Source organism: Grammomys surdaster, unplaced genomic scaffold (assembly GCF_004785775.1).
Source record: "Grammomys surdaster isolate TR1022 unplaced genomic scaffold, NIH_TR_1.0 224, whole genome shotgun sequence".
NCBI lineage: Eukaryota > Metazoa > Chordata > Mammalia > Rodentia > Muridae > Grammomys > Grammomys surdaster.
This window is the reverse complement of record NW_021604669.1, coordinates 1,329,922-1,355,494: the sequence shown is the minus strand read 5'-3', so window position 1 is coordinate 1,355,494 and position 25,573 is coordinate 1,329,922. Positions and strand designations below refer to the sequence as shown.

Below are 25,573 nucleotides of genomic sequence, written 5' to 3'. Positions count from 1 at the left end.
GGAGGGAGGGAGGGAGGGAGGGAGGGAGAGAGAGAGAGAGAGAGAGAGAGAGAGAGAGAGAGAGAGAGAGAGAGAGAGAGAGAGACTTACCAGGCACAGTGGTGCCTGCCCGTAGTTGCAGCACTATAGAAGCCGAGGATCATAAGCTCAGCAATAGTGTGAGTTCAGGGCCAACCGGGACAGCTCAATGGGGGAAAAGGTGGAGAGGGGCTGGGGTAGAGCTTAAGTGTTTGTATTAGTTATGTTTCTTGTTGCTGTGATAAAATCCACGCCGGAAACAACTTAAGGGGGGATTTAGTTTAGCTCACAGTTTGAGGGTCCGGTTCAGTCTAGTGGGGGAAGGTGTGATGGCAGGAGAGGGTGGGACACTGGTCCCATTGTACCCACAAGCAGGGAACAGACACAGGTGATTGCTGGTGCTGAGCTGGGCCCCTAACCCTTGGGATGCTGCCACTTGAATTGTACTAAGTGTGTATGGGCTACATTCTCTGATTAAAAGAGAAAGACTGCCTGATAAAAATGATCCAGCTGGGCTGGTGAGATGGTTCAGTGGGTAGAATTTGCTACCCTGCCTGACAACCTGAGTTCCCTTTCTGGGACACCCCCCCACCCCCATGTGGTGGAAGGAGAGGATGGATGGTTCCTTCCTCAGTGTCATCGTGTGTCATCTACCAGAGATGTGGTTTGTAAAAACATGGCTGAGAGAAAAGGGCAAAGGATGGGACACAAGTAACGTACACATGCCACACATGTGGCTGTGCTCCTGTAAGACAGGACCACCTTCAGCAAACGGTGACTAACTGTCAACTTACAACCACGTAAGCAACTTTGAGACCAGCCTCAAAAAAAAAAAAAAAAAAAGACTGTCTTATATTTAGTAAGATGTGTTAATAGAGACATGAAACAGAATATGAACAAAACCCACACTACAGATGGAGACTATGGCATCTTCCAGTGATTGGTGAAACTCTGAGGGTGCAGATTATCCAACAGCTGCCGTGTAGAGGGAAGGCTTGGACAGCTGCAGCAGATGCTGGACAATACAATTAGGAAAGGTCTGACTCCCATAGAACAGAAACATGCTCTCTGACCACACAGAGTTAAGAAAGGTTCTAATCCCACTTAGGAGGCAGAGGCAGGTGGATTTCTGTGTTCGAGGGCAGCCTGGTCTACAGAGTGAGTTCCAGGACAGCCAGGGCTACACAGAGAAACCCTGTCTTGAAATCCAAACAACCACCCAAAGTCCTGATCCTACAGAACATGCTCTCTGACTTCAAAGTTTAATTAGATCCCACTACACTTGGTTTATGGGGTGCTGGGGTTCAAGCCCAGGGCATGTCAAGCCCTCAAGCAACAAGGCACATCCTCAGCTCTATTCGTGGTGTTTTAAAGTGTCTGCAGCTTACAGAGGAAGTTCCTCAGACAGAGCACCTACGTACACACGACAAATAACAGTGAAGACTCACTATTTTCCTAGGATGGGGAACAGGCAGGATGTTTGCTCTCACCTCTAGGCAACACTGGAGGCTCAGCTATTGCACTGGGCAAGAACAGCAAGCATGAGGAGTGGACTGGTTAGGTGTGGTGGCTCATGGTTATAATCCTGGCATTTGTGAGGCTGAAACAGGAGGACTGCCAGGAGCTTGAGACTAGCCTGAAGTTATTTATTTATTTATTTATTTATTTATTTATTTATTTATTTATTTGGTTTTTCGAGACAGGGTTTCTCTATGTAGGCCTGGTTGTCCTGGAACTTACTCTGTAGACCAGGCTGGCCTCGAACTCAGAAATCCGCCTGCCTCTGCCTCCCAAGTGCTGGGATTAAAGGCGTGCGCCACCACTGCCCGGCATTAGCCTTAAGTTATGAGACTTTACCCACTCCCACCAAAAACACAGAAGAAAAACAAGAACTGAAGAGATGGCTCAGTGGTTCAAAGCACTGGCTGCTCTAGAGGATCTAGGTTTAGTTCCCAGCACCCATGAGGCCTCTTCTGGCTTCTTTGAATGCTGGGCAGGCATGTGGTGCACAGAGATTCAAGCAGGGAAAACACTCATCCATATAAAATAAGAAGTCGCAAAACAACAGCTAAGAAAGACTAGTCTGTAAGGAGTATGGCTGTCTGCTTGCAGACATCACTGTCTGTATAAACCTGAGAAACGTGAAACTCAGCTTGGTAATGGATGTGACATCAGGACACAGGATTGCAGCAGAAAACCGGAACTATTTAAGCTGTACTGACTGTGTAGAGCAGTCTGAGGTGGAAGGACAGCCAATGGAAGATGGAAGGCCAGAAGACCAGTGTCCTGAAAGCTCAGACATCCTGGACAGAAACGTTATAAAAGTCTCAATAGACACACTGTGTTCATGAACTGCGAAGCTGAACATTGTAAACATCTGCTAAGTGACTGAGATTCACGAATTCCAGAGCTGGGGATCACACCATGTAAAGAAATGCTGAGAAAAACATTTTATATTTATTTATTTATTTATTGTTTGTTTGTTTGGTTGGTTGGTTTTTTGAGACAGGGTTTCTCTGTGTAGCCCTGGCTGTCCTGGAACTCACTCTGTAGACCAGGCTGGCCTCAAACTCAGAAATCCGCCTGCCTCTGCCTCCCAAGTGCTGGGATTAAAGGCGTGCGCCACCACCGCCCGGCGAGAAAAAAAAGATCAGAGAAACAAGTTGCCCAAGATGTGGTTTTAAAGCATCCCTTCAAACTGCAGTGATTGAGAAAGCAAAGATGCCATCTGTTGTGACAAGGTAAGCAGGCCAGAAGGACAAAGTGCAGGTTCTGGGTGAACGCACAGAAACAGGAAAGCCACTGGACGGGAGCACAGGCGTGGGAAATGTATGCAGCCCTCGATGCGCTGCAGGTGATGGGAAGGACACTACACATGACTCCATCGAAAAATAAAAAGCCAGGCACAGTGGCTCATGTCTGTAATCCCAGCTTTTCTGAGGCTGAGGCAGGAGACTAGCCTGAGCTTATAGAAAAAGGCCCTGTTTCAAAATCCATGATATAAATGAAAAAATAAAATAGAAAAAAAAAAGGAACCATAACTAGGGCAAACAGTAATCTGACAAAAGTTTTTTTCTTTTTAATTTAAATCCCCAATATGTAAAGAACATTTACAAATTAAGATGAAAAGCCAAACTGGACAGGCAGTGGTGGCGCACGCCTTTAATCCCAGCACTTGGGAGGCAGAGGCAGGGGGATTTCTGAGTTTGAGGCCAACCTGGTCTACAGAGTGAGTTCCAGGACAGCCAGGTCTATACAGAGAAACCCTGTCTCGAAAAACAAAAACAACAACAAAAAAAAAAAAGAAAAGAAAAGCCAAACTGAAAACTGAGTAAAAGGTACCTTACCAATGAAGCTACTTAGATGGCCACTTTAAAAAGATGTTCAGTGGTGCTGGGGAGGTGGCTCCGTGCTTAAAGGCACTTGTTTCTGTTGCAGAGGTCCTGGGTTTGGTTTCTGACATCCATGTGTTGGCTCACAGGGCCTGCAATGTAGCTCCAGGGGCTGTAATGCCCTCTTCTGGCCTTTGCAGGCACCTGTGCATACATGAATGTATAAACACGCAGGCGAAACACTCATAAATAAGAAAGAAAGATGCTTAACATGGCTAGTTTTCAGTACAATGCAACTTAAATCATGTCACTTGATCCTGGGTGTGTGACATACATTTTCATTAGCACAGAGAAAAGGTGAGCTTCCTCAGCCAGGGCCACTGTGTGCTCACACCCGTCACTCCAGTGTGCTGAGACACACATGTGAAGCCTACAGGACTGACAGGATACTAAGAGCCCTTCCCCTCAGTAGTCACTGCACACATACGATCTTTGAGATTGACCTCTGGGAAGCTACGAGAGGGTCCCAACCCAGGACTGTCATTGTCGTCTCCCAGCCAAGGTTATACAGATAGGGTGTTTGAGCCACAAGTCACTCACTGTGGCTGCTGAAGGCCTGTAAGGTGCTGACTCTGGCTCCAGAAGCCAGCAGTGGGTGGGTGCCCCTTTGGAGAAATTCTTTCCTAGTCGCCACCCTTGAGATCCCCTGAGCTCTCAGGCACTCAGGGCTGGTAGATAGTAGGGGTGCCACAACTGGCTCTCTCCCCAGTGGGGAAGGAGGGGCCTGACGTGTGTGTGTGTGTGTGTGTGTGTGTGTGTGTGTGTGTGTGTGAAGGTAGGATCATAGGGCCCTGGGCCACTACCAGTACTTCCTGCCTGTCAGAAACCACTGTTCTCTGGCCCAACTGCAGTATGTAACTGCCTCCAGGGTCCTTTAGGTCCACAGTAGGAGTTTGCAGCTAATAGTAGCAGCAGCTAGCAGCGTCCCTCGGGGATGTGTATTGACTCCAGCCCCATGCACGGGGAGTGGCCCAGGTTAAGAACCCTATCAAGGGTTGTTACTGTTATAAACCTTAGCAGGTCACCAGGAGACACACAACGTATTCTGTCCCAGGAAGGCATGGGGCACTCACCTCCAGCACCCAAGGCTATACACACACACAAGGCCAGCCCCCACCTGACACCTCCCCCTTTGCTTATTAGGGCCTCTCATTGCTCACCAGGTTTCCTACAGCAGGGAGGCCCCCATCCTACCACCAGGAAGAAACAGGCTCAACCTCCTCACCTCTGGGCAGGAGTGACTCTGGGAGGCTGGACTGCTGGGGCCCGAAGCTGCAGGAGCCTATTTTGTGGGCCCTGGGGGAGCTCTGGGGACCCCGCCATGCCTGCAAGCATTGGCCACAGCAAGAACATTCTGCCTCCCCCTGGACTCAACAGGCTCTGGGTGGGCAGAGACTCGAAATGACAGGACCACACTATCACCTGCAATGATAACATTTATTGAATTAGCCACAGCGTAACAGCAATAGAGGCGGGGAGGCATTAGCCTGGGAGGAAGGAGTCAGGCTGTATACAACGAGCGATGTACAGGGCCCAGCAGCCCAGCATGATTCACAGAAAGGACAAAGCCCCAGGGGTGGGGGTGGGAAGGTCTGGACAGCAGCAGACATAAACATCCACCTAATAAAAAACAAAGTCATGTGTGATAGAACTCTCTGTAGAATCTGTTTCTTCATAAATCATGTGTTTAACACACACTTAAGCGTTGCTAAAATCAGCAAGAGCTATTACAGTGCTCCAACTTAATAAGTTGATAACAGTTGTCCTGTTTCCAGTTCACAAAGGAACTAAATAGTTTTGTTCCGAGGAGCCTGGGAAGTGCCATTGTGCCGAGGCCTTTCTAACAACTGTTCTTCCTGCTACTGAGTCCCCAGCACAGGACCCTTCAGCAGGCAGCAGGGGCTCCCAGAGGTTGCTCTGTTCTCCTGGAGGCCCAAGGGTTGCGTCAAAGGGGCCATCTCAGGCTGGCTTTTCATGAAGTGATGGTGAGTTACCTGAGTGCACACCCCGTCCCTGCCACGTTGAATAGTCAGTCCAAAATGGGATAAAACGGACAGCATGTTTGCTGTGCTGGGCAGTCCCCAGGCACTCTCGAAAGCTCTGCTTTTAGTTCACATGCAGAAGGTTGAGCCCATTTCTGGTGACAGCCATTGGCGGAGGACTCACCGGTGGCTTCACCTGCACAATCCAGGAGTTAGTGAATGAAGACAGAGGCTCAGGTGGAAGTGGAACAGCTGGGGAGTCATGGCGTTTGGTGTATGTGGAGTTGACGAGTGTCCGGTCTCAGTAGATGGTGCTTTACAACAGTGACCTGTGGCACATGTAGCCATGGTTGCTGCTGCCACACAGACCACTGGCCACAGACAAAGGGAGCCATCAACTCCATGGGTTGCAGAAGCCATTGGCACCAGGGAGATAAGACAGCCAGGCTGCTGCTGATGGAGGGGCCACGGCACTTTCTATACTGCGCCTTCTATGCCATCTTCACTACACCAGGAGGCTACCAACCAGATCCTGCTCTGTCACTCCAACCTTGCCCAAACTAGCCCTCACAGGGCCCTGAGGATCTCAAGGGTGGGAGTCTGAAGGCTGTGCACCTGTGTGAATGTTCCAGCTGAGACCTTAGGCTAAGAACAGACAATGTCCCATAGTCAGCTTTCCAGATACTAGGAAGTGCCACCATACCATTCTGCCCCCAGACTGTGACCTCTTAACAGCTTGCACTCTCGTGCAGGCAAACTTGGGCCACACATCTTAAGAGGCATCTCTTAAGACACCTGTTGACTTTCACAGGCAACAGAAGCAGGCTCCCTCCTGTTAGTAACTTACTTGCAATTCTATGGCCTGGAACCAGTGGAAACTCTGCTAATCCCCTACTACCACATGGTGCTTGCACAGTCTAAATCCCAAGGCACTACAAAGCTAACTCCACTTGCATCCTCGGCATTGGCCACAGATGGGCATCTGCTTGACTCTGCCAGTCCCCTGGGTCCAGGTAGCTGAATCCCTTTTCCTCTCAAGATCACAGACCACAGAAGAGCTACACAGGTGCACTCTCTGGGATCCCACTGCCCATGGGTGCTGGGTCTGCACGCCCAGGTCAGGAAACAGAAATACCTGGGCTGGTCTGAGCAATACAAGCTTTGGGGTCACTGACTGCAAAGCCAGTCCTCCTCCCTTGGCTTCTTTTAACATGTAGGCAGTGGCCCTGATAGCTGCCTACTGGTGCCATCTCAGAATAACCTCTCAGTGAGGGAAGGGCTAGGCAAGAGTGTCTACTTGTCTACCCCAGATGAGACATTCTTAAGGTCCATGGCTCACTTTATTTATCTGCAAGGAAGCCCAGAAACCAACTCTATTGCCACCCTTGGGCCTCCATCCCAAGGGCCCTCACGCTGACCAGATCCACAGGCAGCAGCCTTTGGATGTAAAGGTCTAACAGGCTCAGGTCTTAAAAAGTACCAGATGTGCAGCCTGATCTGACAGCAACAAACAGGCAAGCCTCTGGCGGACTGTTTTTACCTGGGTGTCAGCATTCTACCAGTGGCTTTGCCAAGACCTATGCCATGAACACAAAGTGTCCTTGTGTTACTTCAGATTATGGTGAGGCCGGTATCTTAAGTCTGACCCACTGTTTGTGGTGCTCCTATTATTTCTTGCTCCTGTGGGTGTGGTCTCTGCTGGACCCCAAACCTCCCTGTCATTCAGCTTCAGTGGGCACGGTCTGCAGAAACCTCTGGGTTTGATGCTGTGAGCAGCGTGTGACCAAGGTCCCCATGCTCATTTTGATGGTTCCAGGTTCTGCCCACTTTAATTGTTCTCTGCATCCCTGCCTCCCTCTGTCCCCCTATGGCACAGTGGAAAAGCAGGGTGCATGAAAACAGGCTGTAATCCTTAGTCTCAGGAAGGAGGGAATACCATCTTAAAACTAAGTTGCACGGGAGTGACCTGCCAAAGGATGCTGGTTGGAGAGAGGAGCCCAGAAGTGCCCACTTCCCCAAAGAGACAGAGCACCCCACTGATAAGGCTTAGCTGGCTGGGGGCTTAGCATTGAGTCCAATTTCCCCTACCTAAGGAGGAGACTTGGAATTCTATTCTCAAGGGCAATATGGAAAACACTGGAAGGTAAAGCCAGTCTTCTGCAGGCGTAGGCTTGAAGGAAGACCCAGGCAGGTGGAAGGTACCCTTGTACCCTGAGCACATGCCTCTGCTCCCCAGATGTAAAACACTAAAGATGACAAAGTGCCACCTGTGTGGGGAATGTGGCAAGACAGAGCCCAGCCAAGGACATAAACACAGCATTCCTTTGAAGACACAGAAAATTCAAGTAATTTATTTAAAAACTGCTTACTTTCATTTTGAAATATATATGTATATATCTTTGCTTTAGAATGCTCATATTGCAGCATGATTCTCATGCACTGTAAAGTACTTTATGTAAAAACATCAACCGAGGCAGCAAGAGCACGGCTCTGACTTCATCTGGGTACCATCCAGGGGGGCCTCCCTCTCCTGAGTGCGGACTGACTTTCATGAACGAGAGGCTGTGGAGTTGTTAAACAGAGACCGTCATTTGGAAAGTCTTTACCCACAGCTGCAGCATTTGCTGAGCCTGCTTCCCTGAAGCCCAAGTTTTGTTCATGTGGAGAAATGGAACTACTCGGGGTTCCTGGGTCACCAGCCCTCCTGCTCAGGCAGATGCCTGCTTCTCGTTGCCTTCATTCCCATTCCAGTGACCATCAGCAGGAGCAGGTGATGAGGTCACAAGATTTCAGTTAGGTTCCAGCGAGGATCAATGTCACCAATGTGGCAGGGAGGTAGGCCTTGGCACCTTCACATGCCCTGCTCTGATGCCACTGTCCCCCATTCTCGAGGTAGCCTTGCAGCAAGACTTGGGAGCCAATGCTCACCTGGAGCTCTGTGCCTGGATTTCCAGCCAAACGTGTAGAGACAAGCTGAAGTGTCACACAGAGCCAACAGCTGCCTTGTGGTGGCTTCTGGGGAGGACCATGTGGGTAGGGACAGGACACAGACACACTTACACACAAGCACACAGGAGGCACACTCAGAGTTCACATTCAGCCCTGCTGACTGGTGCTGTCCCTGGATGGGATGTCTGGAGGCTGCCCTGGGGAATGGCTGCCTTCTGTTCAAACACCTCCGGGCCCCTTCCCCAGCTTTGGTGTAAGGCCTCAGCTATGCACAGGATTGTGAGCCTAACTCGCCAGAGATGCTGTTCTAAGAAAACCACAGTTGTGAAAAAAAAAAATACTGTTTTTAAAATAAACAGAAAAATACTCTGAAGGGCTGCAATCCCAGACTGATGCTGAAGGCGTCCCCGACAGACACCTGCTGGGCAATCTGGATACTGCGCTGCTGCTGTCTGCTGCCTTCAGATGACACCTGCCAAGGGAGTCAGTTTCTGCACTTCCAATTACTGGTTTAGAAATGCAGGCCCTTACATTTTCTAAATTGCTTATTGACTATGCTGTGAATATTTCACAATTTAAAAACATGCAGAATGATATACCTGCAGAATAAAAGACAGCTGAAATTAAGTTCTTTTTCAATAAAAAAAGATTTCAAATGATTTTTTTAATTGTGGGAAAGGTAATTAGTGTGATATTTTTGTCTAATAGCTCAAACCTACCCTACACCTAACACCTACTGAACTTGGACTGTGCTCTGGGAAGGACTCCAGCTCGCATGCTGTCGGCAAGCATAACCCCCAGTGCACCCTGCCCTCCAGTGTGGAATGTACCAGCTGGGGCTCACACCATAGACTCTGTCTCCACCAACCCCCGCAGGCCCCCCTTCCGAGACAGCTTCAGTACAGTGGGCTTTTCACTGTCTGCTCCACCCTCGCCTTCGCCAGTGGGCCCTGAGGATAGCCCTTTCTGTTCTTCCTTTGCTTCTTCTGACACCTCAGGGTAGATGACCAGGAATGTGGCTGTCAGGAAGCCCAGGAAAGAGCCCACAGAGGCCACTATGGGGATGACAATGATAGTATTCACAGCATCAACCACACCCCCAAGAGCAGATGCAACCAGGATCTGGGAGATGTAGACCTGACAGGAGAGGATGGCGCAGTCGATGCCAAATCCACGCTTGGAATTCCCTGGACTGTGGTGGACATACTGCAAGAGAAGAGACACATGTGTGAGGGCACAGAGAAGGGGACTGGCATCAGGACCGAGGCTGCGAGCACTGACTGCACTGAGAGGAGACACACTTGCCTAGGCTAGGCAGTTAGCAACTGCTAAGCTGGATTCTCCAGAGCTCAGCCTGGTGCTGGGCAATAAGAAGAGGTAGAAATTATGGTTCACAGGGAGGAACACAGAAGTAGTTCTACAACCTAATCAGGACTTTATTCCCAGAATACCACCTCCAGTCCTAAGAAAGAGAGGCAGGGCAGACATAGGGGTGGCCACCTCACCCTGGAGATCTCCTTGGAGAGCAGGGAGCTCAAGTCACTCGTGCACGAGGGCTCAGGTGACAGAGCTGGGAACACCGGGCAGTTTTATTTGTTCATGTTTCTTGAACAAGATATAAAAGCATGCACTACATTGCTACTCTCACCCCATCATCCTTGAGATATGGAGGCCAATCTACCCAGAAGATGGAAACCACAGACTTTAGCTTGTATACACCACAGTCAGAGGGAGATTGTAAACACACCTTCCAGAAACCAGAAGGAATAACAGCAGAGAGCCCCACCTTACTCAACCAACAGAGGCCATAAGGGCGCAACACCCATTTCACCATATATGGGATATGCTGGGCGACAGAGGGTGTGAACAGTTAATTTAAGGGCTGAAATCATATATGTATGCTTTCTCTGATTTTGATGATTTCTGATCATCAGAAACCAGTGCTATGACCATCATTAAAAACTCCCAAATGTCAGAAATTCACCATCATACTCAATAATCATGCTGAATAACCCATGGGTGCAAAAATAGAAATCAAGACAAAAACTCATAAAAATCTGTGTATGTGTATACATGTGGAGACAGATGTCAGCACAGGTGTCTCTTCCTCTGCCACTCCTCAGCCTGTCCTCTGAATAGGGTCTCTTACTGGTGGTCTAGACTTCGGAACTTTGTCTGCCCCCTGGCACTGGGGTTTGTAATTATAGGGACATGTTACCATACCCTAGGTCTTACATGGGTCCTGGAGATCTGAATTCAAAGACTCATGTTTGGACACCAACTTTATCCACTAAGCTATTTCCCCTAGACTTTAGAAAAATCTTTGAAAAAAAAAATTAGTAGTAGCTGGGTGTGGCTATCCATATTATGGATTACAACACTCAAGAAGCAGAGGCAAGTGGATCTCTGTAAATTCCAGGCCAGCCTAGGATACTAGTGAGACCCTTCCTCACTAGGCTTTAAAAAGCAAAGCTGCACATTGAAAGCTCTAGATGTACCTGACAGCTCACGTCTGTAATCCTAGCACTCACTAGACGGAGACAATAGGATTTCTGTGAGTTGGAGTCCAGGCTGAGCTCCATAGGAATTCTAGACCAACACAGGCTACAGTGTGATAGCTGGGGGGACCCTGAACCACAGAGCGGAGGAGCTCATGCTGCATGACAAGCTACGACAGACCTACCTACTTCAAAGAATGCATCACATCTGTCAAGACTAAAGAGAACTGGCCAGAGGCACAGGCCATGCACTTATGTATGTGGCCATCTGGTGACAATGCAGATAGAGTGGGAGGTGCTGGGTCCCACCTCGGGAGGAATGTGAGAGTCTAACTCCATTCCCTCCAGCTATGCTAGAACCTACTGGGTAGACGGCAGGAAATGACAGAGGCCTGGGATCAGTTCTGCCATACTAGTTCCAGGAAGATCAGATGCCAGTACAAGTGAAGTCAGGGTATCAAGAAGAGAGGGGTTTCTAGATTCTGGTCACCATGTTTCTTGGTCTGGGTGATTCTGTATGACTCACTTCTGAAATGCTAGCAAGTGGTTTAGCCTCAACAATTATGAACTCTGGAGAGTAGTACATCTAGAAAACACCACTAGTGTAGGGTTTCATTAGGAGTGGGTGTGGTGAGCATGTACTGAGAGAACTGATTTTGCTTTAATGATTAATGGGATCAAAGGTGTGTACCAGTGAACCAGGTGCATGCTTGCTTCTCTCTTTCCTCCTCCTCCTCCTCCTTCTTCTTCTCTCTCCCTCTCTCCCTCTCCTCTCTCTCTCCCTCCCTCCCTCTCTCTCTCCCTCCCTCCCTTTCTCTCTCTTTCTCTCTCTCTCTCTTTGAGATAGGGTTTCTCTGTATAGTCCTGGCTACCCTGGAACTCACTCTGTAGACCAGGCTGGCCTAGAACTCACTACCTGCCTCTGTCTCCCAAGTGCTGGGATTAAAGGCGTGTGACACCATTGCCCCGCTGCTTATTTCTTAAGTAGCCCAGGCTGGCCTTGAACTTGCAGCTCTGGCACTCTGGCCTCACATTCCCAGTGCTGGGTGTATAATTGTACCTCCTCTACACCTGGCTCAAGTTCCTTCACACAGGGCCCAACAGTAGTAGCTCAGAAGCAGCGGCTGACAGAGCAGCTATTCAAAAGCCACAGAAGCAGAAGAGCACTGAGGCTGCTAGCTCAGGGGCCAGTGAGCCTGGAAAGGCAACTGCCCACAGTGGGGAAGGTAATGGTCCAGGGAACTGTGGGTCCAAGGAGCAGGACAGTCAGAGGAGTGAGACCCTGTGGCCAGGGAATAACTAGGAGAGTGGCAGCTGTTGCCTTCATCAGAAGGGTAGACAGAGAGGTCAGCAGGGCAGAGGTGGCCTCATCACCACCTTCACTTGGCCTCCTTAGAATGGCTGTACCTCCTTGATGTCATGGTAATGCCCTAGGAGGGCATAGGGGCAGTAGGAGATGCTCATGGAGACGACACCCATGGTGCTGATGGTGACCATGGCCACATAGACATTGGGAAACATGGCCATAACAGCGGTGCCCACGGAGAAGCCCAGGGTCCCCAACATGTAGATGATCCTGATGCTCAGGTCATAGTTGTCCAGGTACTTCTGTAGCAGGGCTGTAGAGAAGGTCACAAGGAACATGATTCAGGTGCTGTACACACACACCCTTCACCTCCAACACTGCCTCCCTCTGGCTGAACCTAGGCCTTCAGGCATAAATATAATCTCCTGCCTACCTGAACCATGCCCACCTTGATTCCTCCAGGTTCTAGCACTTCTGAAAGAAGCCAGCTCTCTGGCCTCCATGGGATGCCGACTGCCTACCCAGGTCTCCTTGGGAGAAATCTCTGGCCCTTCCCTTGTCACTCTGGGTTCCCAGCACTCAAGGCCAGTCTGAGGATCCTGCCTCCTGATTGGGTCCTCACAGGTACCGCCTCCTCCAGGAAGCATCCCTGCGGTCAGTAGATCTGTGATAGTGGTGTGGTGGTCCCTGTTACTTGGCTGACCTGCCCCACCCTCCCTGCTTCAACTACAGATCAGGTAAAGCTCAATTCCATTCCAGGTTCAGCCTGAGGATGGACAGATAAGAGAGGACTCCAACCCTAACTCTTTCAAGTGTTGGGACTGAGAGGGGCATGCTACCTTAGGATGAGAGCCTATCACCTCAGCCATCAGGGCTCTTGTCCTTGGCAGGCTGGACTGTTCCACTGCCCTTTAGATTGCTGGGCCCCAGATGGGGCTGGCATGCCAGGGGTATCATGCTCATCCACAGGTGCCATCCATGCTGGACAGTGTCCTGAGACAGCACTCAGGACAGCCTCCCAGCCTCAGGAACACCTGATTCCAGCAACCAACTTGAACAGCTTTTTCCTCTACTGAGGCTAAGGTCGGGATCCTGATACTCTGGGCGTGCCATCCTCTCACCTGAGCAGATAGCACCAGTAGCAGCATAGATGACCAGGCCCCAGCAGCCCATCTTCACGCCAGCGTTGTAGGCATGCCACTTGGTGGAGTTGGAGGGGGCCTGTTGCAGAGAGAGGAGGTTGAAGGCATTTGCCGCCCTCAGGGCAGAGATTACCCCACACTCCCATGCAGTCTGAGAGCTGACAGACTCCAGTGAGGAGGAGAATCAACCCATGTCCAGGTCAGTATCTGATAAGCTATTTCCAGTCCCTCCCAGGCCACATTCGACTCTTGCCCACAATGACAAGTGGAATCCTCCTGCCTGTGGCCCTGACATAAGGCTGGTCTGGACCTACAGAAATGACTCTGTCTTCTCTGAGCTGCCATGCTAGCACCTGAAAAAGGTGTAACAGACCACTGTGGCCACCTACACAGCCACAGTATGATGAGCCCAGAAACCTAGCAGGGCCTGGCAAGAATAAAAACAGGCCGTTACTTGGACAGCTGAACCAACACTCTTCTGTTCACGATTTCCAAAGTGGTTCTGGTTCTGTGATGTTACCTGGCATCACGAATGGTCACCATAGATCCCACTGCAACACCTTTGTCTCAGCTGTGTGACTGACCATGCATTAGGAAGCACACTGGCCAGGCACCTGCTGGGCATTCCCTGGATGCAGGGGCAGTGAATGCAGGCTTACAAGAGGCCCTGGCATGGGCTGCCTAGTTTTCTAGGCAGGAAAACTGGCATCACAGGGTACTCACCTGGGGGTTCCCTTTGAAGATGACCTGGCCCATGAAGTCAGTGTAGAAGACAGCCTCTGCGATGACAGAGAACCAAGTGAGGAGGTGACAGAGGCAGAGCCACATCAGCTCCTTGGGCATCTTCAGCATGGACAGCCAGAGCAGGCGCACAGTGGTCTCTGTCTCGCCCTCCTCACTCTCCGTGTCCCCGCTGGAGGCAGTAGCCCCACTCTGGTTGCGGTGCCGGGAGCGCTGCCGCTGCTGCAGGTCATACAGGTCACTCATGCTTCGGGATGGCTTGATCAGGACCACTGCGTTGGCCCGGCGGTAGCGGTAACAGTGGGACCCAATCTTGCCGTAGTAGGAGAAGGTGCTGGAAGCCTGCCTGTGGAACATGTGCCTACGCCGCCTCATGGAGCCAGATGTGACTGAGGGCTTCAAGTCTACCTTAGAGCGGCTGAGGGAGTTCATTGGTGGAGAGCCTCTCCCATTTGGGACTTTAGCTTCATTCAAGTGATTATCAAGCAAGGTGTCGTCCTCCTTGGTGGACTCCCTGAGGAACGTGGACAGGCGGGGCAGCTTGGCCCTCAGGAGCTCTTGGCTGGTGCTCTGGGGGGTGCTGGGGTAGGAAGCATCTTGGAAGATGGAGGGCTCGATGTCATGCAGGAAGAGCAGCTGAGGCTCCATGTCCAGTGTGGCGTCAGCCATGTGCAGCACCGAGTCGCTCTTGCTGCGCACGATGTCCACATCGAGGTAGTCCAAGGACAGCTCGTGTTCTGACTGCACCTCATCTGGGAATGGGGGGCTGCCGTCCTGCACGCCCCCACCAAGGGAACTGAGGCGGGTAGCAGGGGCTAGGGCGCCAGGCTGGACACTGGTGCTGGGCAGGGTGGCATCCTCAGGCCCGCGGTCCTGCTGTGGGCTGTACTGCTCCTCCTCAATGCTGAAGAGATGCAGAGCCACTGACACCGAGAAGATGACGGCAGCGAAGAAGAACAGCACCTGGTTCTGCGTCTGGAACCAGTCACCTAGGAAGGTCTGCGTCCAGTCCAGCCCACCCAGCACGTAGCCAATGGCCCCACCAAGGCCTGTAGATAGAGAGGGGGCAGTGAGCCTCAGCCCCAGCACAGGGCTGTCCCTTACACAGGGTTATGTGGCAAATCAGTGAGATGGAGAACGAAAGGACAGCTGAGACAACAAAACAGAACAACTCAGGGGACTACACAGCTCTTAACACTGGCCTAACATCCCCAGCCAGAAACCAAGACAAAAGGAGTCTCGGCCCAGAGCAACTCTAGGGCACCCATGTGTTCCCCTCCAGCTGAGTGGCAAAGCCTGGGCAGTGTCCACCTGGCAGGCATGTCATCCAGACAGACAGGCCCTACTCCCTCCTAGCCTTGCTCCTCAGTCCCTTTATCCTGCTGGGTTCCCATGTAAAGTGAGTCCCAGAGCCACCAATGACCACAGATCCCTCCCGCCCACCTGGGGCCTGGTATGGGGCTTTACCAGCAGAGAAGGCGTGTATGTTGAGGGCCATGTCTTGCTCCTCACTGTCTACCACATCCAGCAGGTAGGCACGGATAGGCCCCTCAGTTGCATCGGCACTGAAATCCAGGACCACCACTCCCAGCACCGTGAGGACAATGCCAATGGGCTGCCGGCTGGGAACATCGCCAAGCGCCAGACCTGGACAGAGTGTGGGGAAGCAGTCATACGCCAGTGTCAAGTGTCAGGCTCCTCGGGCAAATAAATGCTTTCAGGATATTTCACCCCATTTCTGTGGTTTGTGTCCCCTGAACTCTGTCTCTTTAAAAGTATTTATTCTGAGTATTTTGCCTGCATGTATGGATGTGCATCTCGTGTGTGCTTAATGTTTGCAGAGGTCAGAAGAGGGAATCAATCAGATCTTTTGGAACTGAAGTTACAGATGGCTGTGAGCCACCATGTGGATGCTGGGACTTGAACTTGGGTCTCCTGCAAGAGCAGCAATACTCCCTACTAAGCTATCTCTCCCTCCCTCATAGTTTTTCAAGAAAGAAAGGGAGCAGGTTCTTTCTCCTCAATCAGGCAACAGTGGTCACTGGCTGGTAAAACTACTGGCATCAGCTACAGTAGCTGTGCAAGGACCACTGCCACCATCTCTGAGAACACTATCTCCTCCTCTGCCCACCAACACAGACTCCTCTGTGCTGATTCCTGAGCTAGTGGGCTCTGCCTTAGCTTCCAAACTAGACAACAGGCTGTGAGTACATAAGGACCTAAGGCCACACTGCCTCAGCAGGCACCCTGAGAATTTTAAGAACCATCTCTGGTGGAGGATCCACCTGGTACAGGTATGACTCAGCAAGGAGACACTAAGGCCAGGAGGAAGATGACCCAAAGCTGCTACAGACTGTCCCTACCCTGGTTCTCAGAGCTGTGACTGCCCACAACCCTGCTGCCTCTGAAACTTGGGCAGACCTGTCTTAGAACCCACACTGCAGTCCTTCACCCGCGGAGCCAAAGAACAAGGCTTTGTTTCCACCAGTTCTGAATGGTGCCCGCAAGGCAGAAAATATTTTCCCACAGAGTGGCTTTAATTAAAAACAAAACAACAGAAAGAGGCAAAAACAACACACGAGGCATGAACCAAGAAAACAAACATCAGACTGGGTTCTGGACATTCTCAGTACCATGTCTAAGAAAAGGAGAACAAAAAAGAAAAGATAATTTCTGAAATCACTCTGGAAACAGGACGTGGTGTCAGATACGCATTAAAAACAAGCCATCACAACAGGAAGCGTTTCCCTGTGAACAGGTTCCTCCAGCTTTCCCATGTGGGACCGGCTCTACTGCCAAGCTCCCTGCTACAGTCTCCACCAGGAGGTCCTCAGCAGCCTGACCGGGTCCTTGCACAGTGACCCAGTGAAGTCACCAGATAAGGCCCTCAAAGCACGTACTGCTGCAAGCTCAGCAAACACTCACCTATAGCGGAGCCGTTGAGGAAAAGTGCAACACCAATGAGGACCCCCACACACAGCGCTAGGATGAAGGGCCGCCGGCGGCCCCAGCTCAGGGTACAGCGGTCACTTGCAGAGCCAATGAGTGGTGTGAAGATGAGGCCAAGAACAGGGCTCAGGAACCAGGTGAGGCTGTAGTACTTCTCAGGGAGGCCTGCAGGGACACAAAGCCCCCGTCACTCATCATATGCACCCCACATAAACACACACTCTTGCTCCCTCAAGTCTCCTCAGGATAGACCTAAGGGTCCTCTGGAATTGAAGACAAAGAGGGTACTCCAGATCTTGGAGCCAGTACTGGGCTCTGCCTGAAGGGCCACTATGTGGCTGGTACTGAGCAGGGCTGGGTTACTCAGGTATGGTCCCGGCCCTCTATACCACACTATGGAAGTGCTACAATGTCTTCAGTTGCCGGAATAAGAAGAGCCACTGAATTTTGGACCTGACTGAGGAAAATCTATTATAGACAGTCTTGGCAAGGGTTTACAGAGCCACCAAGGACCCCAGTCACCTTGGCAATGTGTGCCCTGAGCACCAGGGTGGTAAAAGCCCACATGTGTCGACCTGGAGCCAGGAGGCCACAGCCAGCACCCAGTGCTCCTTTGTCTGGGCATGACATGGTGAGTGTGGTGTCCTTAGGATGGAACCTGGATGGCCTGACACCAGAGTCTATGCTACCTTCCTGTCATACAAACTCAAACATGGTGTCAACAGAGCAGATGAATGATAGCCCTGGGCACAGACCAGCGCTCTGCAGAGCAACTGGAATGCACGTGCACAGGCCAGTAGCTCTGATGAGTCTCTGTATACTGTAACTCTTGCACCTGAGCACACCACACCACCTTCAAGTGACATGTGAAGACTTGTCACCGTGTCTGCTACTACAGGTCAGAGTGCTGGCTGCCCTTACAAGGGCAGTGAGTGGATGCTGGGTAAGCATGGCACATTGTGTGTCCTGGATGTGGCTGGGAGGCTTTGAGTGTCATCACAAGATCAGCAAGACTCTCCCATTTTACAACGACCCGAAGCTTGCTTAAAATCACTCCACCAGACAAGCACTCAGGCTCTAAGGACACTGAGGAAACAGACTCATGTTGAGCTGGCAAGAAAAATAAATGTGTGGGAGGAGAGCATGTCAGGGGAGGAAGCACCTTGCAGAACCTCGTGCCATCACGCCATTAGGTACCAGGGCACTCCGCCAGGGTCTAAGGTGTGTGTTCTGACCTCTGTAGCCACGCTTGGCTACAGGGAAGCTAGATCTGTTCCTATCCCAAGTCAGCAGATCAGACAAGAGTCAGGGAACTAGAGTCTGCCCAGTGAATTCCGACAGACAAGCCAAGTGGAGTTCTAATGGTATGGGCCCTTCTTACCAGGCAAGGCACTCAAGGGACTGTTCTGCCCTTGCGTGCCCTTCAGTAACACCCGTGACACATGTCCTGTCAATCCCTACTCAAAAAGACTGGGAGTAAAGGCAGTCTGAGATTCAGGGGAGGGGGAAGCACCCCGAGGCTCCCACTGACCACGCCACCAACTCAAAAGTAAATAAGGAGCTCAAGTCAGTCTAAATAAGGGCATGGTGCGTCTTCATAGGACCTGGGAGAACCGTAGCAGGCTTGTCCTTTCCTGCCTGAACCAACTGTCTTGCTATCACTGTCCCAACACCTGAGGAATGGGAGAGGACTATTGGCTCAGGTACCGCCTTGTGCTGCCCACAGTGCCTACACACCCTGAGCACAGGGTTCCACATACAGACCCATTGGCCCTGAGTTTGTCTCAGTCATGTTATGGCTCTATGAAGACACTGAGACAAGTCCCCTTGCCAGGCCCTCTCTCCTCCCACACAGTACCTCTTCAGAACTGATGCTGTGCTGTTGTACAGTCCAGCCACCCGTGGCTAGCCTATCTCTCAGCAGATGCCCTTAACTCAGGCCTCACTGCCTAGGCCCAGCAGGATGGCCCCAATACCAAACCTGTTTGAGACAGCAAGTCCCCACAGAGCAGAACTCTCCCTGTGAGGTGACAGTGCCAACACCAACGGAGCCTGTGGCCCCACCATCCTGGCATCAGTAGGCCCAGGCATTGACCCTTAGGAACACATACCTTATCAAAGCCACACTGGTAGGTTACCACATACAGGTAGACAGGAGTCATAGATGACTGACAGGTTCAGGAAATGCACACAGGAAGTCTGCAGCATCCAGCAAAGGGTCAGGAAACACCCCAGGCAGTGAGAAAGACAGGCACATGTATTTGTCTGAGCACAGACAGACTGGAGAACAATGTGCTTCTTATCTCTAGAGTAGACCACAGATTAGCAGTCTACCACAGCACTCTACAGACTAGAACAGAACAGCAAATGCTCTCACAGATGGACAGTGCAGGCTCTAGAGCAAGGTGCTCAACTTGGTGACACTTCAGCATGACACAGTCATCTGTAGTGTGGGCTGTAGGATGAGCACACATGGTGTTGAACAACAGGCCCTGCTGTACCAAAATGGCCTTCCAAGCAGCCAACAACCAGCTACTAAATGAGACCATGTACTGATGGGGCAGCTAATGAGAGTTAGTGAACAGCATTGGCTCCTCCAGGTGGGCACAGCAAGGAAGGCTGCCCAGGAGTGGAGACAGAAGCATCATCCCACAGTACTTTTACAAGAAGTGACAGCTGTAGCCATCACAGCCCAAGAGCTCTGGTTCCAGAACCAGGGAGAAAAGTCTGCTGCCCAAGATTATGTGGCCTCCCACATACATACATCTTACAAGAGATGGCTGTCATACTTCCTGACACAAAAGACTGTAGAGGGGCTGGAGAGGTGGCTCAGCAGCACTGGCTGCTCCTCTAGAGGACCCCAAATCTACATGTCAGCTCAAAACTCTCTGTAACTCCAGTCCCAGAGGATCCCACACCTTCTTCTGGCCTCCAAGAGCACCACACATGTGTGTGGTGCACAGACATATATGCAGGCAAAACACCTATACACATAAAAATAAATTAAGTAAAAAAAAAAAAAACTTTCAAAATTCAAGCTTTAATGTCTGTAAGTTTCATGAATTAGTCTGCCTGCTGGGGTCCAGGGCTGCTCACTCACTGGCTCTAGGCACAGGGATGAGCACTGGCCTACAAGCTGTCAATCTCAACTCCAGCCCTTTGTCTTCTATTGTTCCTGGGGAGGAAAGAGTTTATTTGATCTTGCAGTTCTCAGGTCACTTCAATCACTAGGAATTTGCAGTAGGCACTCAAGACAGGACCCTGGAGATGGGAGCGTACTGGCTTGTTCATCCTGCTTTTTTATAAACGTAGGAAAAGTTGAGTAGGGATGATAGTCCCCATGAGTCATGTCAATCATAAATCAGAAAACTTGACAGGTCAGTTTAATGGAGGCATTTTTTGACTAAGGTTCCTCTTCCCAGATGACTCTAGCTTGTGTCAGGATGAGACGAATCAACCAGGACACCCTTGGAGAGGCTGAGTTGCCATGCCTCTCAGTGCCGTTAGGTCTGCATCCTCTGTACTCAACCTTGCCACTACTGACATAGGAATGTGAGCTACAGTGTGAAGCTCCACACTTGGGCCTCTAGTCCTGCCAGCTTTTACTGTGTTCCTTAGGAATGTCACAGCTGGCCACTTAGCTGACACTGTTGTGTTCTGCAGTACGTGTGACAGGACACTGACCAGGCACAACAGCTCCCCACCCCAAGTTCTCTCCTGAAGAGGGATGGAGCTGGGTGAGACCTCCACATGGTGCTAACAGCCACAGGGTGGTGACTGACTGTTAGTGGGCCTGGTGATGTACCTGGTACAGCACTGTGTGCTGGAGGAATCTAGAATCCTACTGGAACAGGAAACCTGGCTAGGCAGTTGTGAGTTCAGCTGTGGAGGGTTGAAGGGTAGCAGCATTGGCTACAGAGACTCAGGGCTGTACAAACCAAAGAGAGGGGCCAAGGGCACAAGTACAGGGGACACAGCACCAGTGTTGCCATTACATCTGCTTTCTAACACACACACACACACACACACACACACACACACACACACACACACACACACACACCGGTCTACGCAGGAGTCTATCTTAAGACTCCAGATCCTGGCCTCCAGGAAACCAAATGCCATTTCAGTTACCTGTATAAGGGCTCTCAAGGTGCTAAGCAGGTGACAGCACTCTGTCCATCACAGATTTCTGGTGCTGCCCAGGGTGAGCAAAAGGTGCTGCAACCCCCAACACTCAGCTGCCAGCACCCACATCCCTGGGATGCCTCAGTCAGGCGATTCCCAGCAAATCCCTAAACAAACACAACGCCCGTCCCTAGTAAATAATTTTTGTTTTTTTCCAGGCAAAGGTTGAACAACAATGGTGGGACCCGGAAGGTTCCCTGTTCACAGGAAATACTCACTGTGTCACTGTGTGTACATGGGACAGCCCACTGCAACACTCGGGTCACATGCAGAGGTTTCTATTCACAAGGGCATTTTTGATAAACTGGTGTTTTGTGGGGGAGGGAGGCTGGGAAACTGGCCTATAAATATTTAACAAAAGGTCCAGGATGGGAATAAGAACTCATTCTTTCTCTCAGTGGACAAGGCGGCGAGGCCAGATAGGTTTATACTCCTGGACAAAAAAAACCCATGATAACATTCGCTGGTGAGAAGTTTTTCGTGGGAAAAGCTCAGCATCCTTGATTGACCTCAGGAATCTGACAGCAGGCTCACTGTGAACCCACTTCATTGGTTTCAGTGAGTTCACTTTTGCTAAGGCTGCAGCATGAGGAACATAGGTTACCTTCCACAGGCCAGGCATCACCCTCATGGTTTCTGCTGCCATGCCAGAACGTAAGCAAGGGCTGCTGAGACCCTGGGGCCTCTCTAGGCAGGGAGGGCCTGTACTGGGGGACTGTCCATCTTCAGCTAAAAGCAGGGCCAGAGAGCTTCAAGGTACACTCTAAAGCTACCAGTGCCAGGGAAGACAAGGAAAGAGCGCGACTCGTACTCAGGTGGTCTGTCTCTCCTAGCTATTTCAAAGGGCTGCTGCCATTGACCTGCTGCATGTCACGCCTATGCTTCCGTTACCCACAGCATGCTCCACACAGCGTGATCCTCGGCTCAGTCACACAGCTAAGGACATAAGTAACACAGAGACCACCACCACCACCCATATACCACCAACAGGAGCCACTCCACCCCAGCAGGTGTACACTCTCATGCTTGGCACCAGGGAAGCAGAAGAGAAAGCAGACTTGGACAGGAGTCCACGTAGGGGCAGGAAGAACTGTCTTACCAGACACCAGTGGGGAATAGTTTTGAGGACAATGGGGTAGCACTGAGGTGGTCTCAGCCCAAAGAAAAGATAGTCAGATGGTAGAAGTGAGGAGCTCACGACAAGCTTCCAGAGCCTTTATAGGTATACCAGCAACTAGGACCAGGGAAAGAAGTGCAGGTAGCAAGCAGATGACCTCAGCAAGGAAGCACAGGTGCTGGACTGAGTGGCAATGGGGGAGGGGAAGAACAGGGCCTCTAGTACCTTTAGAAACACAGTCTGGTCCTGCTTGTGTATGAGTGTTACTAGGTCACTCCATGCTGGACATCTATTTGTGTAGCACGGTACACAGGAGTATGGCCAGCTGCAGGGCCCATCCCTGCCTCAGTAGCATCTCTGAATTGTGAGGACTGGCAGGAAAGTGAAGGAAGAGCCAGGGCAACACTTTTACCTGGGTCTAAGCAAAGTAGCCTGGCTTTTTGCCTCCATTCCCAGATACCTTTCTGTGCCTTTCCAAAGGACAGCCTTTCTTTCTCCATGTCTAGGGGTGAAGAGTACCCAGAGAGGAAAAACTTGACAGGCAGGCAGGCCTAGTAGGAGAAGACAAAGAGCATGAGTGTTTGGAGGGAAGGGATGCTGGAGGAAGGGAACTATGGAAACCTGCAGACCAGCCAGGTGGCCAAGGCTCAAGTGGCAGGAGAAGCTCACAGGCCAGAGATGTGGGACACCAGAAGGGTAGACAAGCTTAGTTAGGGGGTGATTTATGGGGCTTAGAAACGTGTGTGTCCAAGGATCCATCAAGTCCCTCAAGGTCAACTGCCAGGAGAGCACAAGGCTACAGAGCAAATGGTCACTGGGAAGCCCCCCCCCCCCCCCCCCGCCGGGCCTGACAGCTCTGTTGAAGGTGACCTGGGTTGGAAGGACACCTCGGATGTGATTCTTTGTCGGCTACAGACTCTGACAGTACTTCCGTTTTCAAAGCTTCAATTCCTCAGACAGGTTATGGAAAATGGGCCTTCATACCTATTCTCTGCCTCCCCCCAAACCCTTCTGTATTCCTCCATTTATACTGGCTCTTAGCCTTTTTAACAGTACCTTGTATCCCAGGTAGGAGTTCCAGAAGGGGGTGGCTGTGTACTGTGAACTCTTTAAGCACATCTGTAGCATGCCTGCCTCAGCATAGACAGACTAAGGCCAGCCTCAAGTTTCCCATCCTGTCATGACTACCCTGCACAGGTGACCCTTTTGTTTGCCCTTCTTGAGCATAAGGTGCATCTGGCATGCCTGGGGCTACTCTCAAAATGAGTATGTAAAGTGAAACAGACTCTTCAATACTGGGCTTATCACTGCCCCATTTCCTGTGCAGGTAAACACCAATGCCCAGGGATGCAGGTGTCTGACATGCAGAAGCCATACTGGGCCTGTCCACTCAAGTGCTGAGCTGCTTTTGGCCTGCGCTGCACTGCTGGGAACAGGTGATACCAAACATTTCCCTCCCAGGATTCTATATTCAGGACGGCTTCACATAACCCTGTTCACTATTCATGACTCCTGTTACTGAAGTACACTTCCAACCCAGAGCCCTGTGAGGCTGTGACATTGGACTAGCCTCGGCTGTCACAAGGACACATGTGAGAAAGTCAGGTTGTACCCATGATCTGGACAAAGGGACAACAAAGGACAATGAACTCAAAATGGTCCCCAAGGAGCTGCCAGGCCACATGAGGAAGGTCTAACTAAGCTGCTGGCAGGGAGGTCAGCCAAGCTGGGCACAGAATAGAGAAGTGTTACTGGGCTTAGGGTTCTACAAGGGGAAGAGGCAACGCAACTCACAACTGCTGCTGAGTCAGAAAAAAGTGTCACCTAAACACAGCATTCGCCTTAGCCACTCCTTCACAGGAAAGCCCAAACTGCAGGTGTGCAGGTAGCAAGAAAGTAAAGTACAAACAATGTCTGTTCCTTGAGCCACCTGCATTTGCCCCAGCCAGCACGCCTGCGCCAGGGCTGCGTTGCCTATCAGACCCAAGTCCAGGCCCAAGTTCCTCCTTTGCACCCAACTTAGCTCAGCCAAATTTTGGAAAAAGTCCTACTTGTCCATCCCCTGCCACCCTCAGTTTCTTTCTTTCTTTCTTTCTTTCTTTCTTTCTTTCTTTCTTTCTTTTTTTTTTGGTTTTTCGAGACAGGGTTTCTCTGTGTAGCCCTGGCTGTCCTGGAACTCACTCTGTAGACCAGGCTGGCCTTGAACTCAGAAATCCACCTGCCTCTGCCTCCCAAGTGCTGGGATTAAAGGCGTGCACCACCACCGCCCAGCCACCCTGTTTCTTTAGGCTTTTCCTTTTGTAATCTGTCTGCAACAAAACCTGCAGACATGGAGGATGATGGGCAGTTCTTTACTCTGATGTGCCCACAAGTTACACATTGTGTCACCTATCCATGTCCTCACTTCACTGGGGATGTGGCTCAGTGGCAAAATGCTTGCCTAGCATGTGCAAAGCCGCGGTTCTCCTCTACAGCACAGCAGAAAGTAAAATAAAAAATAAAAAGAGGAAGCACAGAACCCATCTCACACCAAAGACAAGACCTATTTATAACTGTTGATACAACTTAATGTGTACATACTCTTTGTGGCTTCAATTTAAACAGTTAACTTGTCTCCCATGTTAGGCAAGAATCCAGGGTTTTGCACAAGTCAGGCAAGTGGTCCAGTGGCACTGTCTACACTGACTGCTTTTAAGAATAAAGACAGCCAGCTAGAGAGATGGCTCAGCAGTTAAGAGGCCACACTGGACTGTACTTTGGTTTAAAAAGCCCACTTCTCCCATGACAATGGTATGTCATCTCCACACCCACACTCCCTAGCTGTGATGGAGGACTAATGCCTGGCACACAGAGCAAGCACCTGTGGGCCTTGATGGGGTCTCTGGTTGCTGATACCCTTGGTCTATCTTACCAACATATATCTGTGGCATTTTGTTAACATTTTAACTCATTTCTGGCTTTCATCAAAGTTTTAAATGACCATTTCCTGCAAGAACCAATGAAGTTTTTTGCCTTCATTAACCTACTATGTATGCTCTGTGTCTGTCCTGTTGCTCTGTTCTGGAACAGAAGTGACTCTGTAACCTTTGCGAGTGCTTCTCAACCCACCCTGCATCATCACCAGCCTCACACACAGTGCAGTTTGGGTGTCTGGAGCACATCCCTGGGAGGCTCTCAATGGTAGCATCCTCAAGCATGGCTCCTGGTACCCTAACTGGTCTGGGCACACTGTGAAGCTCCCTTCACTGCTCCTCACTCAGCACTCAGCGTTGCTTAGAGACAGCTCCTACT

General features: G+C 50.7%; 1 protein-coding gene across 2 annotated transcripts in view; it reads right to left on the bottom strand.

Annotated features, from left to right (window-relative positions):
- Positions 1–7,711: 7,711 nt before the first annotated feature.
- Positions 7,712–25,573, bottom strand: part of Slc45a4 (solute carrier family 45 member 4) — a 63,152-nt gene continuing 45,290 nt past the window's right edge. For both annotated transcript variants that reach the window (XM_028773279.1, XM_028773280.1), the window contains exons 3-8: positions 16,954–17,142; positions 15,496–15,675; positions 14,011–15,077; positions 13,267–13,366; positions 12,247–12,458; positions 7,712–9,547 (exon numbers count right to left, since the gene is read on the bottom strand). In XM_028773279.1, coding sequence (XP_028629112.1) covers positions 9,182–9,547; positions 12,247–12,458; positions 13,267–13,366; positions 14,011–15,077; positions 15,496–15,675; positions 16,954–17,142 — 2,114 coding nt within the window. In that variant the 3' untranslated portion in view covers positions 7,712–9,181. The remainder of the gene's footprint in view (positions 9,548–12,246; positions 12,459–13,266; positions 13,367–14,010; positions 15,078–15,495; positions 15,676–16,953; positions 17,143–25,573) is intronic.